Source organism: Rhinatrema bivittatum, chromosome 1 (genome assembly GCF_901001135.1).
Source record: "Rhinatrema bivittatum chromosome 1, aRhiBiv1.1, whole genome shotgun sequence".
NCBI lineage: Eukaryota > Metazoa > Chordata > Amphibia > Gymnophiona > Rhinatrematidae > Rhinatrema > Rhinatrema bivittatum.
This window is the reverse complement of record NC_042615.1, coordinates 560,894,543-560,914,560: the sequence shown is the minus strand read 5'-3', so window position 1 is coordinate 560,914,560 and position 20,018 is coordinate 560,894,543. Positions and strand designations below refer to the sequence as shown.

At 43.5% G+C, this 20,018-nt stretch overlaps 1 protein-coding gene across 3 annotated transcripts in view; it reads left to right on the top strand.

The window, feature by feature from the left end:
- Positions 1 to 1,250: 1,250 nt before the first annotated feature.
- GKAP1 (G kinase anchoring protein 1) overlaps positions 1,251 to 20,018 on the top strand; it is a 272,831-nt gene continuing 254,063 nt past the window's right edge. Inside the window, exons 1-2 of one of the 3 annotated variants that reach the window (XM_029616830.1) lie at positions 1,251 to 1,601; positions 18,262 to 18,533. In XM_029616830.1, the coding sequence (XP_029472690.1) occupies positions 18,306 to 18,533 (228 nt within the window). In that variant the 5' untranslated portion in view covers positions 1,251 to 1,601; positions 18,262 to 18,305. The other 2 variants (XM_029616845.1, XM_029616837.1) reach the window with 2 other exon arrangements.

The following is a 20,018-nucleotide window of genomic DNA, read 5'->3' as shown; positions in this document are numbered from 1 at the left end:
CTAATGAAACCTTTTTGCAGGTTTTCCTCAATGTACTCGGACATGGCCTTGTTCTCTACCACTGACAGCGGGTAGACACGTCCCTTAGGAGGTTCAGCATTAGGTTTCAGTCTTATTGCGCAGTCATAAGATCTGTGTGGTGGAAGGATGTCAGCAGTTTCTTTGGAAAAAACATCATGAAATGATGCATACTGAGGCGGCAGTTCCGGCATCACTGGAGTTGTAGGCATGCAGAGAATAGGAGAGACCTCCTTTAGGCATTTGCCATGACATTCTGGGCCCCAACGAGAGAGTTCCAATGTAGCCCAGTTGAATTGTGGCTTGTGCAGCTGCAACCAGGGTAACCCCAGAACGATAGGGTGCATGGCCTTCTCTAACACAAAGAAGGAAATTGACTCTGTATGGACGGCTCCGGTGCAGAGGGATACCGGTTTGGTACAACATGTAACATCACCCAGTAATGGCTCTCCATGTATAGACGATAAGAGTAGTGGAGTCTTCAAAGGGGTGAGGGGAATCCTCAGATTTCCACTAATCGTCATAGAATAAAATTACCTCCTGCCCCCGAGTCCACCAGGGCAAGGGTCTGGAATTCCAGAGGTCCACAGATCAGAGAGACAGGGAGAGAGAGTCCTCCTGCAGGATTTAGGCCTGTCCGTTTCCTGGACGTATGGGGCATGTTTGGACTGCATGACCAGCTTGTCCACAGTGCATGCACCAGCCATTCCTCTTCCGAAGTCTTCTCACTTTGGATGTCAGGTATCTGCGACCAAGTTGCATCGGTTCTTCACCACTGGCAACAGGCGTTACAGGAACCATCCTGAGTGCAGGCTTAGCACGAACTTCTTTCTGAACAGGTCCTTTACCAGGCTTGCATTCTTGCACCTTATCACGAAGCCGGTGATCAATTCTAGTAGCGAAGGCCACTAGCTCATCCAGGGAAACTGAAATAACTGTTAAAGAAAGATAATATGTGAACATAATTACTTCGTTTTCTAAGGGGGTAGGAAAATTTTGGAATGGAAAAGATATTTCTCTCCTCCATTGGAGGTTTTATCTGGTCTTACTCTCAAATCGGCAGATCACAGAATCTGACAGCACAGGCTCTAGATTAGAGTACTAGAATGAAAGCGTTTCTTTTTTTTAACAAGGTAGGCCAGGAAGGCTGCTAATAACAAGAATCATATTGAGGCAGCCTCTGATTTTTTCCCTATAAGGAACCGTACTGTGAGATCCGCCAGAGCGGTTCTAGAGCCAGAGATCCGCCAGAGCACGGAGACTAGCTTGGCTCCCTCGCTATGTCCCATCTGCTACCCACCGGCTCCAGCACCACAAACAAAGCGACCTCTACAATCCGCCCGCGGACGCACGCCCAGTGCCTTCGTTTGACCCCTCGCAGCGCTCGTAGTGCAGCACGCGGGCCTCCGCCGCAGGTGTTTCCCCTGTCAAAGCCGCAAATCAATCTGGACACTGGAGCCAAGTCCGGGCGACAGGCGAACGTTCGGGGCCCGCTCTCGAGCTAAAGGCGCGAGACCAGCGGAGAGCGCAGTCGCTGCCGTACGTCTGAGTTTGAGGACGCGCGAGGCTCGTGGATACGGCCGGTGAGTCCCGGGATCCCAGCAGGCCCGGCCGCTGTGCTTCCTACAGTTGACAGCGAGGTCCGGGCTGGGCGCCGCCAGGGAATGCTTCGCCCGCTCCTGGGCTTCCCTCGTCATGGTCTCTGCCGGCTAAGCTGTGGTGCCCCCGAGGCCGCAGCCGTTTAACCGGCGAAGTGTTGTCGGACGGGACGGGGACAGAGAGCGTGCAGCCCTGGGGCGACCCTCCGGCTGCGGAGCGGCGAGTCTCCCACTCGCCCCCCTTTTCCTGCCTGGGATCCTCGACCCACATAGCCCGAGGCCGAATCCCGGCTCGGCCTCACGCGTCTGCTTCCGAAACAAAGCATTCATTTTTGTGGGGAGACATAGAATAAGTGGGTATTAAACCCTTAAATTAAATTTTAAAACATTTTAAATTTTGGGGCAATGTAACGGGCGGTCTGCCCACGTATACCGTGGTACAGAGTATTCATCAGTGCCCGAGCTGTGGGAGCCCGGATCACGGCATTAATGTGATTCCAAAAATAGGGCAAAAACAAGTTTTCTGTAAAACCACTTTAAAAGATAGGCATAATAATTGTTTTGCTTTTCAAAGTCTGATCTGGTAGATATAGTGTTATGTCAAAAAATGCAAATTCGTTGTTTGCATCTCGACAAAACTGTACTTTTTGTTTGCTGTATGTTAACTCCACCTTCCCCCTCCCTCCCACCCTCCCAATCTGCTGCTGCACGAACATTGCAATACCTCCCTAATAGTGTAAGAATGTGATGATTTGGATGATATATTTACCCATGGAGATCTCAATGAGCCTTGTGTGATAAAGATTGGTTTCCTCTAGGCACAGAATGTGAAAGCGCTTTTTGAATAAACTCGAATCTGTCTTCATATTTAGAAACGCAACAGGTAGATTACAGCTTGAAATATGTTTCTAAAAGATTGTTCTCGACCCGAATCTAGCTTCCTCCTCATATGTATAGTTCAGAAGTAGCACTGATAAGCAGCAAAAAAATAAATAAATAAATAACGGCCATTTAATGTTCTGTTAAAAACAGATGTGATTGTGAAACAGAAGTTGAAATTGCACCTGTTCTTAGCTCATGGATCCCACATTGCCTAAATTGTGTCCTCTTGCTGTGATGGGCCAGAAGGCTGCCAAAACATAATTTGTTTGGTTCTGAGTGGCAGGTTTTCATCATTGGCTCGCTTCCCTCATTTGTAATCTACTCTCACTCCCCTCTGCCCCCTATTAAACCCAGTGAATGGTTTAAAGTAAACTTAAGAGGTGGAAAGGATTAGTGGTGAAACTCTGGAAGATGTTATATTAGGGATTGTGAACTCTGGTCCTTGAGTGCCAGAAAGAGGTCTGCTTTTCAGGATTTCCATTGTGACTATTCCTAAAATAATCTGCATACATTTGATCCATGAACCATTTGATTGGCATTGCTTTGCTGTCTCAAAATTAGGCAGTCACAAACTGGAGTTCATCATCACTGAGAAAAAAATGCCAACTCAGTATTCTGTGATGTCAAGAGAATCCCCACTGGGTCTGTGGTCTGGTAGAAGCAGCTCAAGAGAGCCCTGGGATTTGCTTTTTTCATAACTTACTTGACACCATGAACCTCTGACTGACTGGCTCTGTTGAACCTCTGTCCTCCTTCATTCCACCTTCCTCTGGTGCTACCACTGGCCCTTAAAAAGGAATTAAAAAAAACAAGTGGTGGGAAAGTGAGGGGGAATAATTTGGGAGATTTGAGGAGGGGAAAGCTAAGTAGATAGGCTGGACAGAAGGGAGAAGAGGATAAGATAAGAACATAAGAAATTGCCATGCTGGGTCAGACCAAGGGTCCATCAAGCCCGGCATCCTATTTCCAACAGAGGCCAAACTAGGCCACAAGAACCTGGCAATTATCCAAACACTAAGAAGATCTCATGCTACTGATGCAATTAATAGCAATGGCTATTCCCTAAGTCAACTTGATTAATAGCCATTAATGGACTTCTCCTCCAAGAACTTAACCAAACCTTTTTTTGAACCCAGCTACACTAACTGCACTAACCACTCCTCTGGCAACAAATTCCAGAGCTTTATTGTGCATTGAGTGAAAAATAATTTTCTCGGATTAGTCTTCAAGTTGAAGTGAGTCTGAGCCAGTGCTATTTTTCTAGCCATTTTGTGTTTTCTAAATAGTTTCTCTACAGTTTACACAAAATAGTAGTTAGGGTTTACGTCTCAGTATGCAATTGTTTATCCCTTTTCCATCTGAGTCAAAGAAATTGCAACTACCTGGAGCCCTTAATGGTACTACATATAGATATAATGTGGTACTTTTTTGTGACATTGTTGTAGGAATGTTTATTTTCTTTTCACTGTGTTCATCTGTGCCTTTTTGTGATTAGTTCTTTGTTATTTCGCTATAATACACCTTCCCATTTACAGATATTATACTAGTTTGTATTTTTTTGCATGTTTGTTGAGTTAATCTTTGAGATTGTGTGGAAATAATTGTTGTCAAACAAATTATGAATGATACCTTTTGGATTAGACTAATACCTCTTGAAACAAGTTACCTTTTGTGTTGGATTAATTTAATATATCATTACTTTCAGCTTTGCTTGTTGGCTCTTATTTCTACATATTGTATGCAAGTGGAAGAAAATGGTAACCATAATACTTTTGTTCAAGATTATTTGTGTAACTTTTTTATCATTGATACTGTGAAAGCATATACTGAAAAAAATGGCAAAATATTTCCAAGACAGATGATTAATGCTTATTGTAGAAGTTAAGGTGGTTGATATTGTGCCTTATGAGGTCTTTTTGCAGGGATACAATTTTTCAAAGCCATTTCTATGAATAAAACCTGGTTTTATGCCTATGAACAATCTTTTGAAAGTTATCTGTGGGTTGCACATGTAAAAGTATGATACAAAAGCAATTTCACATGTACCTTTGTCCACTTTAAAAAGGTGATACGGGGACAGCTTTTGAAAGTATGTGTGTAAATATCCAGGTACAAAACTACACCTGCTCCAACTTTGTGCCTATATGTTACATAGAAACATAGAAATGACGGCAGAAGACCAAATGGCCCATCCAGTCTGCCCAGCAAGTTTTGCACTTTTTTTTTTCATACTTATCTGTTTCTCTTGGCTCTTAGTAACCTTTTGGTTCTATTTCCCTTCCACCCCCACCATTAATGTAGAGAGCAGTGTTGGAGCTGCATCTAAGTGAAATATCTAGCTTAATTAGTTAGGGTAGAACCGCCGCAATAAGCAAGCTACACCCATGCTTATTTGTTTACCCAGACTATGTAATTCAATCCTTGTTGGTTGTCTGTATATAGATCCACTTTTCTTCATTCCCCCTGCCATTGAAGCAGAGAGTTATGCTGGATATGCATTGAAAGTGAAATATCAGACTTTCTCCCCTGCAGTTGAAGCAGAGAGCTATGCTGGTTCTTCAAGCACCAGTTTTAAAAGCAGATTTATGTGCTGAAAAGGGTAGTGCTGAAAGGTATCACTGTTAACCAACATCCTTTGAAAGAAAATGGGTATGAAATTCTTTAAAAGGGAATAGTTTTATAGCATGAAGATAAAAAGAAGCAGAATAGTAATTTCTGTTTGAGTGTTTCTTGGATTTGGAGGGTTTTATTCTTAAGGACACAACAGTTGTCATCCTAGACTTTTCATTGGACACTCCTGTGACTGCTCTAACCAACTTGACTACTTTTAAATTTGATTTTAATGGAGGATCATTGAATCAATTACTGAATTCCAATTTGCTAGGTCATTTTAGAGTTGATAAGCTGTGGCAACAGATAGCAGGGTGGCTGGTAGTCGTGAGGACCACCTTGTAACTTGCCTGCCTGGTGCGAAGGTGGCAGACCTCATGTGTCACCTAGTTAGGATTATAGACTGTTCTGGGGAGGAGCCGGCTGTCGTGGTACATATGGGCACCAATGACATAGGAAAATTGTGGGAGTGAGGTTCTGGAAGCCAAATTTAGGATTTTAGGTAGGAAGCTGAAATCCAGAACTTCCAGGGTGGCATTCTCTGAAATGCTTCCTGTTCCACGTGCAGGTCCCCAGAGGCAGGCAGAGCTCCAGAGTTTCAATGCGTGGATAAGACGATGGTGGAAGGAAGAGGGAGTCAGTTTTGGAAGGAACTTGGGAAACTATTGGGCTTGTTGAAAATGGATGCTGAAGAGTCTTTTACTGTATTCTCATCTTGAAAAATTGAGGACATTTTAACAAAATTTAAAAAACCAAAAAATTACGTTTTCATTAAAAAGAATTTTTGAAGGTGGATGATTAGTAGACCGGTTGGTTACTTTTTAAGTTTCACAATGCCTGGCTTGCTGACACCTTCTAGGCTATACTAAAAATTATTTTTTGGTTACCACTAATTTTTGGTGGAGATTTCATTTACCCCAATATTGATTGGGTAAATGTAACATCAGGACTTGCTAGAGACATAAAGTTTCTGGATGTAATAAAAGACTGTTTCATGGAGCAATTGGTTCAGGAACCAACAAGAGAGGGAGCTATTTTAGATTTAATTCTTAGTGGAACGCAGGATTTGGTGAGAGAGGTAATGGTGGTGGGGCCACTTGGCAATAGTGATCATAACATGATCAAATTTAAACTAATAACTGGAAGGGGGACAATAAGTAAATCCACAGCTCTAACACTAAACTTTCAAAAGGGAAACTTTGATAAAATGAGAAAAATAGAAAAAAACTGAAAGGTGCAGCTGCAAAGGTTAAGAGTTCAACAGGCATGGACATTGTTTAAAAATACAGTCCTAGAGGTGCAGTCCAGATGTATTCCATGCATTAAAAAAGGTGGAAGGAAGGCAAAACGCTTACCGTCATGGTTAAAAGGTGAGGTGAAAGAGGCTATTTTAGCCAAAAACAAATCCTTCAAAAAGTGGAAGAAGGATCCATCTGAAGAAAATAGGATAAAACATAAGCATTGTCAAGGTAAGTGTAAAACATTGATAAGACAGGCGAAGAGAGAATTTGAAATGAAGTTGGCCATAGAGGCAAAAGCTCATAATAAAAACTTTTAAAAATATATCCGAAGCAAGAAACCTGTGAGGGAGTCGATTGGACCATTAGATGACCGAGGGTTAAAGGGGCTCTTAGGGAAGATAAGGCCATTGCAGAAAGACTAAATGAATTCTTTGCTTCAGTGTTTACTAATGAGGATGTTGGGGAGATACCAGTTCCAGAGATGGTTTTCAAGGGTGGTGAGTCAGACGAACTGAACCAAATCACTGTGAACCTGGAAGACGTAGTAGGCCAGATTGACAAAGTAAAGAGTAGCAAATCACCTGGACCAGATGGTATGCATCCTAGGGTACTGAAGGAACTCAGAAATGAAATTTCTGATCTATTAGTTAAAATTTGTAACCTATCATTAAAATCATCTATTGTACCTGAAGACTGGAGGATGGCCAGTATAACCCCAATATTTAAAAAGGGCTCCAGAGGGGATCTGGCTAACTACAGACCAGTGAGCCTGACTTTAGTGCTGGGAAAAATAGTGGAAACTATTCTCAAGATCAAAATCATAGAGCATATAGAAAGACATGGTTTAATGGAACACAGTCAACATGGATTTACCCAAGGGAAGTCTTGCCTAACAAATATGCTTCATTTTTTTTGAATGGGTTAATATGTGGCTAAAGGTGAACCGGTAGATGTAGTGTATTTGGATTTTCAGAAGACTTTTGACAAAGTCCCTCATGAGAGGCTTCTACGAGAACTAAAAAGTCATGGGATAGGAGGCGATGTCCTTTTGTGGATTACAAACTGGTTAAAAGACAGGAAACAGAGAATAGGATTAAATGGTCAATTTTCTCAGTGGAAAAGGGTAAACAGTGGAGTGCCTCAGGGATCTGTACTTGGACTGGTGTTTTTCAATATATATATAAATGATCTGGAAAGGAATAAGATGAGTGAGGTTATCAAATTTGCGGACAATACAAAATTATTCAGTGTACTTAAATCACAAGCGGATTGTGATACATTACAGGAGGACCTTGCAAGACTGGAAGATTGGGCATCCAAATGGCAGATGAAATTTAATGTGGACAAGTGCAAGGTGTTACATATAGGGAAAAATAACCCTTGCTGTAGTTACACAATGTTAGGTTCGATCTAGGCATCATAGTGGATAATACTTTAAAATCGGCTCAGTGTGCTGCAGCAGTCAAAAAAGCAAACAGAATGTTAGGAATTATTAGGAAGGGAATGGTTAATAAAACGGAAAATGTCAAAATGTCTCTGTATTTCTCCATGGTGAGACCGCACCTTGAAGAGGTTAGGACTTTACAGCTTGGAGAAGAGACGGCTGAGGGGGGGATATGATAGAGGTCTTTAAAATCATGAGACGTCTTGAACGAGTAGATGTGAATTGGTTATTTACACTTTCAGATAATAGAAGGACTAGGGGGCATTTCCCATTGATAGCAGGGCTGAATTAGCCATGCTGTCATGGGAACTGTCCATCAGGGCCCAGGAGGCGGAGCTTCAGTAGTAGAATACAGAGCTTTGCTCTGTGCAGCTGCGCATGCCTTCCCACGCAGCAGAAGATATTCTCAGTCCTTTCTGTGCGCGGGATTCCACAAGGGGCTTCGTGTTCTCCTCAGAGACAAAGAAGAATATCTAATTCAAGGCCTTTGGGTTTCAAGAAATGTACCTGTGGAAAGATCATGTCCATCACCGATGGACATGATCACTGTTATCGGTGTCTGGGGTCTCAGCATATTCAGGCCTCATGCCCTCATTGCGGCCGGATGTCGCTGCGAGCTCAGTGGCAGTGAGCTCAGAAGATTCAGCAGTTAAAATTAGCAGCAGATGGTTCTTGCGGTCCTCCATCAGAGGCCCACTCCTCACTGGGCCCATTGAAAGAAACAGGCCCTGAAAGTAAGGAGGTCAGCGTCGGTAGAGCTCCACTCCTCCAGGACTGGAGGTTATGAGGGGCCGCAAGCAGGAGGAAGACCACCGAAAAAAGGGCTAAAAAAGGCACAGGGACCCGTCCCTGCCTCGATCGACCGCATCGGAGGGGCTCCTCTTAGACAGAAAGCGGTCAAAGATGGGGGAGACAGCGTCACGAAAGACGCACGACGTGACTAAGCTGAAGCGCAGATCACTACAGTCTGCGCCGGCATCGACATCTAAAGCGTTGGAGCCAATACCATCAACATCACGATCGACGCAGGACACGTCGAAATTGGCTCATGTAGCGTCGACATCATCGGTATTGACGCAAGATAAGTCAAAAGCATCAGGATCAACGAATAGAATGCCGGGAGCGTTGGGATCGACGCATAAAAAAATCAAGAGTGGCGCAAGCAGCGTCGGGATCAACACAACATGCGTCGGGATCGACGCAGGGAAGGCTAGAACTGATGCATAAGTAATCAGGAGCGCGAGAGACATCTTCAGGGAGTCACCATTCCTCCAGAGAATTACTGCAATCAGGCGAGGAAGGTGTGCAGATCATCTCCCATTCTTCTTCACAGTCGTCATGCTCATCTTTAAGAGTCTGTTCGGACACTTCATCCAGACATGTCCTGACTGATGAATTTTCACAAGAACCTCAACGTAAAAAGAGGAGAGAAGATATAACCCCTGAGTTACATTCTCGAAGTACTGAGCCTAGTCCACGTCAGTCATGCACCCCATCTCGAGAGTTAGAGGCCACCTCAAAACCAAAAATGCCGACACAAACGAAAGAAGCATTTATGCAACTCTCGTCAGCACTATCTGACTTTTTTGGGGTCATGCAATCGACATTTGACTTACCTGCTTCACCAACGGGAAGTGACGCACCACATTGTTCCACACCCTCCCTAGGAGAAGTGACGACAACACCTCCAAAGGAGCCAATTCCTCCGCAATCAATACATCAACAAATTGAACGTGAACCTCTGTACATTACAGAACCTAATTCCCCTCAGATGTCACCTTTGTCATCCACTGGATATCCATCTGGTCTTCCGGAGGAACCCCCGGAGCCATACTCTCCTCCAGAGGATCTATCCTACCTGAAATTCCTGGAAAAGGTTGGATTGATGTTACATCTTGAGATCCAAAAGATGCCAGATCCAAGGGCAGACACCTTGGATTTACTCAAAATATTTGACGTGCCCGCTGAGCCCACATCTTTACCTTCACATAAGGTCTTAGACTCAGTCCTCAAAGTCGTGGGAAACGCCTTTTTCAATTCCACCTATATCCAGAAAAACAGATTTAAAATTCAGGATGAGGCAATCCCCCTTTTAATCTGTCCAATAGCTTCCACACTCTTCGCTGGTGGTGGAGTCAGCGATGCAGAGCGCCAAAAGATCTAAGCTGCACGCATCAGAACCACCAGGTAGGGATGAATTCGCAAGAAAATCTTTTCAGGGAGCAATGCTGTCTGCCCGCATTCAGCAACATCAATTTTATATTGTACAATATCTGTTTGAGTGTGTGCAGCAGATGAAGAACAATGTACCTGGCTCAGAACATCTTATTAATGAGTCTAACCACTCAATTAGTGATATGGAAGAAGGTATTAGACACCTTTTACGTAAGATTTATTAATCTTTAGAAGCTTCATCCTGAATCTCAGCTATAGCGGTGAGAAGGCTCGCATGGCTTCGTTCAAGTGCCATTCGCGAGGATTTCCACTTGAAACTTGCAAAGCTGATAATCTTTTTGGGGATAAATTTCAAAAGACTGTAACCAATTTAAAAGAACAAGCAGTGGCTGGCCAGTCCCTGATTCAACCATCAACATACCCTTCACAAAGAAAATACTATAACCCCCTACGCAAACAATCGTACCAACGTAGACCGATGCGACAATACCAATCATATCGACCTCAAAGTTACAATCAACCTCAACGTGGTCAACAAAACAAAATCAATCACAACAACGAAGAGGTCGCTCAAGGGGACAACGCCCACAGAGCCAACAAACCACGTCTTCAGAGTAAACTCAATCATCTTTTTAAATATGCAGCCACCACTACTACATCTACATCCGCTGGGCAGAATTTCAGCCTGCCTATTAGAATGGAAGACCATGAGCTTTGGGAGGAGAGAGGAAAAGAGAGAGGACTGAAGGAGGTACTCACTCCTTACCGGGAGCAATCTTGAAACTTTGCTCAGACGTCCTGACCCCTGCCCTCTGACGTCATTAGACGGGGACTGCAGAGGGGCCTACATAAATGGCCCTACCGCAGCGTGGAAGACGCCGCCGGTGCGTCGCCTAAGCCGCGCGCTCCAAAGGGGTGCGTGGCTTTGCCTGGAAAATCTGAAATAAGACCTTCAGATGTCAACAAAAGAAGCAATGAAGTGGATATGATACTCCCTTAGTAAACTCTCTAACTCTCGGAGGAATAAGGAAACTCAAGAAGCGGCATGCAAGTTGTGACTGCTCTGCTATTGGTAAGCTTTTTCTTTAAATTTGTTTCCTCTAAGATATGCCCTCGAAAAGAAAAGGGAAAATTAGAGTGTATCCCTCCACTCCAACAATCCCGCAGTACACAGTGTCCCAATTGCAAATGGAAGGGGCGAGTATCCCCATTGATGAGGTCAGAGACGGAGCCTCTGTCTCATCTGGGGAGGGTCACTTTGAGCCCCCCAGTCCTGAGGAAATATTTGTCTGCAACCTCCCAGGAACCCTCAGAAGTTGTTTTGCTAACCAATGAGCCAGTGAGCTCTGGTAGCAGTATAGAGGGAACAACGGGGGCGCCTGAGAGTTTAAATAACGCAACAAATTTGGAGAACTTGGTCCCTACAGTACAAGGACTTTTTCCTCAATTAACTGTTGCCCAGAATCTTTATGCTAAATCATCTGTAGTGACCTTGGACTCCTTATGGGAGCTTATGGCACAGCTCGGATCAGAAATTCAGAAATGCTCCCTTCAAATTGCTGCTTGTGTACAAAAAGTGGACACTTTTTAACTCAAGATTGTAACACCAAATTAGAAGAGCAACAAAGGTGTATTCAAGGGCTTGAAGATGGAGCTAAAAAGGGGCTGGAAGTACAAGCCACAATAATACAGGATCAGTTACTAGTAAACAAAAAAATTGAGTTTATGGAAAATCGTCTGAGACGTCTCAACCTCAGACTCTTAAATTTTCCTAAAGTAATTGGTGAACAGCCTGGGGTGACAATAAGGAGATATCTAACAGAAGTTCTGAAAATACCCTTAGATAAGTTACCATCATTTAATAGGGTTTACTTTCTCCCCTTTCGAAATGTGAGAGGAAGAGATGTTCAACAGCATCAATTGGATTTTCAGAATCCTACTCAGTTCTTAGAATCCTCTACAATTGAAATTGTGGAAAGGGCAACCCTATTAATATCATTTGTTTATGAACCAGACCTTAGTTTTATAATGCGTAATTACTTTCAAAATTTAGGTGTAAATTTTCACGTTCAGTTTATACAAATATTTCCTGACCTAGCTAAACCTACGCAAGAGAGGAGGAAAGGCTTCCTGTCTTTACAACAGGAAGCCCAAGCATTGGGAGTAACATTGAAGTTGCCGTGTAAGTGTATTCTGAAAATTAAATAACAAAATTTATGTGTTCTTTTTCCCCGAACAATTAAAAATGTTCATAGTCTCGTAAAAGGATGCTCTTCTCCTCCTTTCTTCAAGTAAGCTCCATTAACCAGGAATAAGTAGAAATAGTTGGGTTGTTGCATGCTATTGCTATTTCTTGTATGGTTATTTTTTCTTTTGTTTAGTAAGCTCCTTTATAATTACTGGCCTCCTATTTCCTTCTCCCAGTTAATTGTGGTCTAGGTATAAAAGTGATTGTTTTCCTAGTAAGGATTGTATTTTTATTAATTTGTTTTCCTTATTTCTGTGCAAAGTATACACTTTGTAATAAATTTTGAGAAAGTCTAATAAATACATTTAAAGAAAAAAAGAATGGAAGACCATAACAGATCAGTGGGTTCTGGAAGTAGTGGAAAAAGGATACCAACTACAATTCGCTAAAAAACCTCAGCTCCCTCATCCTACTCGCAAGGTAAAACATCCACAACAACCCCTATTACCGAAGGAAATACTATCCCTTCAGAAACAACAAGCAATTCACTTAATTCCACCGCATGCTCGACAGGGGGTTTTATTCACCATATTTCCTAATTCCAAAGAAAACAGGAGGTCACAGACCAATTTTAGATCTCTGGGAGCTCAACAAACACTTACGCAAGGAAAAGTTCAAGATGGTATCATTAAAGAATATTCTACCGCTTCTTCAACCCAAGGACTGGATGTGTTCCATAGATCTGAAGGATGCATATACGCACATACCAATCAACCCCTCTTCGTGGCGCTACCTATCCTTCCAATTTCAGGGCAAACATCAATACAGAGTCATCCCATTTGGTCTCTTGGCGGCCCCCAGGGTTTTTACAAAATGCAGTGGTGGTGGCACATTTACGGAAACTAAGTATCCATATCTTCCCATATCTGGATGATTGGCTGTTAATAGCATCACAGCCCGAGACACTCCGGCAACAACTACATCAGACTATCAACTGGGAATAATAGTCAATTATCCAAAATCCATTCTCGAACCAACACAGGTTCTTCAATTCATTGGAGCACGATTGGATACCATAAATACAAGGGCGTTTCTACCACATGACAGGGCGCTGGAGATGTGACGTGTCCAAGGTCTCTCCGCTTAACCCCACATCCGACAGCACGACACGTGCTCACAGTCTTGGGTCAGATGGCAGTAGCCATCTATACAGAGCCCAACACAAGATTGCACATGCGCTGGTTACAATGGGGATTAAAGAGATTGTGGAAACAACATTCGCAGCCTCTAACAACCAAGTTACCCCTCACCATAGAGATGAAAAAAGACTTGGACTGGTGGTTGAACAGAAGAACATTGACAGAGGGAGCTTTGTTCAACCCACCCCAACACAATGCAGTCCTAACCACAGATGCATCTCGCAAAGGGTTGGGGGGCGCATTTGGACCATTTTCAGACTCAGGGTTTATGGTCCACCCAAGAACAACACCTGTAAGTCAACTTGCTGGAGCTACGAGTGATCAAGAACACGATTTGTACGTTCCTGCCTCATCTTCAAGGTCGAAGAATTATGGTCTGTACCGACAATCAGGTAGCCATGTTCATATAAACAAGCAAGGAGGGTCGGTTCCTGGATACTATGCAAGGAAACAATTCAGATTCTGGAACATGCACATTAACACTGTATACAGATCCAAGCAACCTATCTACCAGGAGTGGGCAACACTCGGGCAGACAGGCTAAGTCAGATCTTCTGTCCTCATGAATGGGAGTTGAATCAGCAAGTGGCATTAACCATATTCGAAAATTGAGGACTGACCTCAATAGACCTGTTTGCTACAGAACACAATGCGAAAATTCCACTTTTCTGCTCGGTATGGAGCAGCAATTGCAGAGTGGCGCAGGACTCATTATTGATTCCATGGATGGAACCTCTCATGTACGTATTTCCCCCAATTCCACTCATCATAAAAACCATACAGAAGTGCATACAAGATGCAGCACATATGATTCTAATAGCACCAGCTTGGCCCAGACAACCATGGTACACTTACCTTCTGAATCTTTCCATAGAAGAACCATTTACACTGCTGAGTCAAGTAGACCTCCTAATGCAAGAAGCAGGGACTCTGCTACATCCGATGCAAGTGTCCCTTCATTTAACGGCATGGAGGTTGAACGGCTCCTATTAAGTGAGCAGGGCATATCAATCGCTGCCCAAGAAATACTTCTACAATCCAGGAAACCTTCCACGACACATAGTTACAGTTTCAAGTGGAAAAGATATGCAAACTGATGTTTAGCTAATGGGTTCCAACCCATAGATTGCTCTCCAAAAACTTTGCTGGACTATCTCTCTACCTTTATATACAGCGGGGCTGGCTACATCATCCATTCGAGTATATCTCAATGCTATATCAGCGTATCATAGACCACACAAAGGGCAACCCATATCGTTAAATCCGATGGTTTCCAGATTTCTCAGAGGTCTCATACGCTTACAACCAACAAAATCATGGGACTTAAACATCGTCCTAGAACAACTCATGTTACCTCCATTTGAACCAATTGAATTCGCTCACATAAAATATCTCACGTGGAAAGTTGTCTTTCTAGTTGCCATAACGTCTGCACACAGAGTCAGCGAACTTCAGGCATTAGTGCATTACAGCCCGTACTTGCAGTTTTACCATAACAAGGTGGTCCTCCGGACTCGTCCATCTTTTCTGCCAGAGGTGGTATCTCAATTCCATTTGAATCAATCCATAGAGTTACCTATATTTTTTCCTAAATTACATCAGAATGACTGAGAAAAGTTACTGCATACATTAGACTAGACTATAAGAGAGAGTTGGCATATTATAAATCTAGAACACACTTGACATCCAGATCATCACAATTATTCGTCTCGTTTAATCCGAATGCACCAGCACTTCCGGTGGCAAAGAGGACTATTTCAAGTTGGATTGCTCAGTGTATCCAATTCTATTATCAAAAACGGAAAATAATCCTGACATCTGCTCTGAAAGCACATCAAGTACGAGCGATGGCAACCTCTATAGCGCATCTCCGTCATGTACAACCTATTGACATTTGTAAAGCAGCAACATGGTCATCCTTACACACGTTTACGTCTCATTACTGTTTAGATCAACAAGCTGGAGATGACGCAAAAGTAGGCAGAACCGTCCTACACTCTATCGTTTCTTAATCCTAGACTGCACTATCCACCACTACTATCACGCAAAAAAAAAAAAAAAAATAGAGGTGAATAGATAATAAAGAGACATGGCATGAAAGATGACACCACGACTCCTGAAATGTTATGCAGTGTTCAGCGTGATAGGGAGCTTGGGACTCCCAAGACAGCATGGCTAATTCAGCCCTGCTATCAGCGGGAAAAAGCAAGTTTGCTGACCCGCCCACCACCCTGGATAGTCAGTCAATAAACTTCTACTTAATCACAGACAGGCCGATACAGTAAGGGCGCGTAAGAAAAAGTGCGGCAGTGCCAGGCACACCCTCGTTTGCCGCACACACAGTCCGGATCACATACTGCTCGATACGGTATTTAAATGGCATGCAAATGCAAGCCGCGTCCAAGAAAGCTTCCATGAAGTGCAATCCGTTTTACTGTATAGGCGCTATACAGCGCCTATACAGGATCCTGGGTACACTGGAACCTGTCATTTCAAATGACGTTTGAAATGTCAGGTACCAGAAAGTGGATGGTTCTCCTACAGACCCCGCTGCCTTGAGCGCCCGGTGCCAGCAAGCCCCAGCAGCCGGCGATCGGAGGCAGGGAGCGCAACAAAGCACCCTCCTTCGGACGGGCAAGAGAGACAAAATTTCACAGTCCCAAACCAAAGCAACCCAATCCAAGCCCCAGCAGAGAGAGACGAAATTTCATAGTCCCGGGCAAACTTTCCCCCAGCCCCCGCTCACCTGCCCTGGCCGCGGCCACGCAAGCCCCCAGTAGCAGCAGTAGAAGGGCGTCGAGAGAGAGTGGCTTCAGCAGCCCGGGGCGGATCAGGTGCTTCCCATGTGAGGCGGCTTCCAGCAGCCCCGCTGGCGAAGGTCAATACGTGCACGCCTGTACGTCCAATATGGGCACTCAAGGCAGCGAAGGTGCATGCGCACATGCCGTGACCTGAGCGCCCGGCTGGACGTCGGAGGTCACGGCGTGCGCATATTCACCTTCGCCGGTGGGGCTGCTGGAAGCCGCCTCGCATGGGGAGCGCCCGATCCGCTGAAGCTGGACCCTCCCAATCCAAACCCTCTGCTGGGGTTTGGATTGGGTTGGTTTGGTTTGGGACTGTGAAATTTCGTGAAATTTTCGTGTGAAATTTCGTTATTAGCAGGTAAAAGACGCAGCAAGATAGGTTAAAAAGGAGATAGTCGGGGCGCACGTTACTGTATGGGAGGGAATAGCTAATCGGATCGTTTACATACATATACATGCCGCGGGCGGAAAGGGATACGCATCGAGTAAAAGAAGCGGTAAGGATCGGTAAAAACAGATAGTGAATCGCGGGTTAGACTTCCGCGGCCAAATTGTGAGTACACAGCAGGTTAGAAACGGGGTAACTGTGGCCGCGCTTTACTGTATCGGCCTGAGACTGAGGAGAATATCTTCTGCTGAACAGGAAGGCATGCACAGCCGCACCGAGCAAAGCTCAGTATTCTACTACTGAAGTTCCGCCTCCTGGGCCCTGATGGACAATTCCCATGACAGCATGGCTAATTCATCCTGCTATCTACGGAAACACTGTTTACGGTAAACAAACTTGCTTTTCCATGAAGTTAGCAAGTAGCACATTTAAGACTATTCGGAGAAAATTCTTTTTCACTCAACGCACAATTAAGCTCTGGAATTTGTTGCCAGAGGATGTGGTTAGTGTAGCTGGGTTCAAAAAAGGTTTGGATAAGTTCTTGGAGGAGAAGTCTATTAACTGCTATTAATCAAGTTTACTTTGGGAATAGCCACTGCTATTAATTGCATTAGTAGCATGGGATCTTTTTTGTGTTTGGGTAATTGTCAGGTTCTTGTGGCCTGGTTTGGCCTCTGTTGGAAACAGGATGCTGGGCTTGATGGACCCTTTGTCTGACCCATCATGGCAATTTCTTATGTTCTAATACTATAAATGTGTGAGCTTTCATATTGACCAAAGAACATTCTTTTAATAAGAGCTGTTGTAATATCCAGATTTTAAGCATGTATTCATTTCTAAAGCTTGATTTCTGCTTCATAGTGTGCTGTGTTTTGAATGTGGTTAAAGCTTCAGCAGCTATAGAGAATTTTGCTGAAATATCTAGGAATAGCAATTTCCCGCTCATATGTGAAGGAAGCCAGTAGAGCTGTAACTGTTAAATTAAATCACCCTCAGGCTGATTCAGTAAAAGTGCGGGAGAGCCGGCACTCCAAGCTGAGCGCCCACTCTCCCGACACACGGCCAGGCACCTCTCCTGGGCATGCGGTTCTGTATTTAAATGAGGCCCGGCACTAATAAGGAGATGCTAGGGACAATAGCGCATCCCTAGCGCCTCCTTATTAGCAGAAGAGGCAGCTGTCAGCGGGTCCGACAACAGACGCTTAATTTTACCGGCGTCAGTTTTCAAACCCGCTGACTGGCGGGCAGATTTTTTTTTAAATTGTATTTATTTTTATTTTTTGGTTCCTCTGACTTACTATCGCTGGGATATTAAGTTGGAAGGTGTAGAGAAAAGCAGAATTTTCTGCTTTTCTGTACCCTTTTCAGGGTTGCTTCCAACTTAACACCTGCCCTTAGCAGGCATTAATTTCTGAGAGTAAAATGTGTTGGCTTGGCTGCACGTTTTACTTTCAGTATTCTGGGCGACTAACTAATAGGCTCATCAACATGCATTTGCATGTGATAAGCACTATTAGTTTCAGGGGGTTGGCTGCACATTTTCCACGCGCTATTACCCCTTACAGTACAAGGGGTGGTAATAGCGCATCTAAAACGCGCGGCTAAACAATGCGCTCAGCCTGATTGTATAGTGTGTAACTGTGTGAGCTAACTTTAAAAATATCCTGTTAGGACTATATGCATAATTTTTGTTTTTGAACATTTACTTTTTCAGGAGACATTTTGTGTTAGACACAATCCCAAAATAAGAGTTCTACAATGGCTTCAGCTGTGATCAGCTCAGTGCCTACAACTGCTTCCAGGTTCGCTCTGTTGAAAGTGGACAGCGGCAGTGACTCCGATTCTGAGCTTGGAAAGGGCAGAACAGGTCGTGGTTCCGGGAAGTCACATGTTGCTGGAACTGCTGGGGGAAAATCGAGTACAAACGAGAAAAAGAAAGAAAAGAGAAGAAAAAAGAAAGAACAGCAACAGAGTGAAGCTAATGAGGTAAACTTTGCCTTGTCGAAAATTTGAGTTGTTGCTTTGAATGTAGGATGAGTTCAAAATGCACATTTTAAAGTCTACCTCTCTCTAATGTCAGAAATTCATTATAGTTAACATAGGTTCGTTGATTATAAAATACATGAACGCTGGACTTAATGGTACCTTTCTCATGTTAGAAATTTATTGTCTTCAGGCCAATATTCGTTTTCATTTGGAAAAGTGCATCTTGCTCTTTTTTTTTTTTCTTTTCTAAACAGTATCTGTTGCCTGACCAAAGAGTATAACTAGAGAAGTTGTTCTTTCTTCAAACAGTGGTGCTGGAATTAAAGATCCTTTAATATTTTGGTCATGTTCATATTTTGACTGCATATCAGTAACATTTATTACTTATTTTTATTTGTTTTATTTGTTTTTTATTTCTTTAAATGTTTTTGAAATTTATTTTTAATATGTTGTATTTATTTGTCCTTATGGATTGATGTACTTGATGTTTTATTTTTGTACCTTGCCTTGAGCAACTGAAAAGGTGAATCTCAAATCTGATAAATAAATTAACCCTAGGTGTATCCAGATAACACAGGAAGGGTTGCCAGTATCAACACTGGCTGGGAACTAAAGGTCTGGTGTTAAAGAATACTTCAAAAACTGGAACTGTACAAGCTTTTCTGCTAAAATAAAATTGTACAGTTGCCTGACTTCGAGGGTTAGGAAGCAGGTTGAAAAGTTCAGTAAGTTATTGTCCTCTATTTCATATGGCCTGGGTTGTGGTGGTGCCTAGGAACATTAAGGTTAAAACAAGGTAGTTCATACAGATATAACAGGGTAGCTATTATACTTAAAATATCTGAAGAGTCTCAAGATGGACATTGTGGCATTTAATTGTGAAAAGTATTTTATATTGTTAATTCTGAAAGTCCACTATTGATACTGAAATGTCACTAGCCAAATGAAATGCTCCTGAAGGTCAAAATAACTTTGAAATGTACAAAATGTCAATTGTTCCAATGACATTCACTCTCCAATTCACAGATGTTTTTGAAAAAGCCATCCTTCAAACTGGCATCAAACTGATTGCATTTGATTTTTTCATATTCAATGGTTTTGATTTCACATTGGGGCTTACCTCTAGTAGAGTACTATAGAAGTTATGGAGGCAGTTTTGGTTGGTCTGCATTATTTGCAATATACATGTTATGCTTACCGGCCGCAGGTTCTTGCAGCCGACCTGATTCACCCGATGCTGCCCCAGAGTGGTCTGGCCAGCCCTGGGCCTCCTGGCAGCAGCAGGGAGTCACCGCCGCGCCCCTTCCGGATCGCAGCCGGCCACCCAATATCGCTGACTCTATGGTCCCAGGTCTACTGGCAGACGCCGGGATCCTCCTCCTTCGTGGCAGGAATGCCGCCAACTCGGCCAAGTCCCTCCTGCTTCTGGCGTCCTCCCAAGTGCGCGCCCCTCTCCCTCTCTTAAAGGGCCCGCAGCAGGAAATT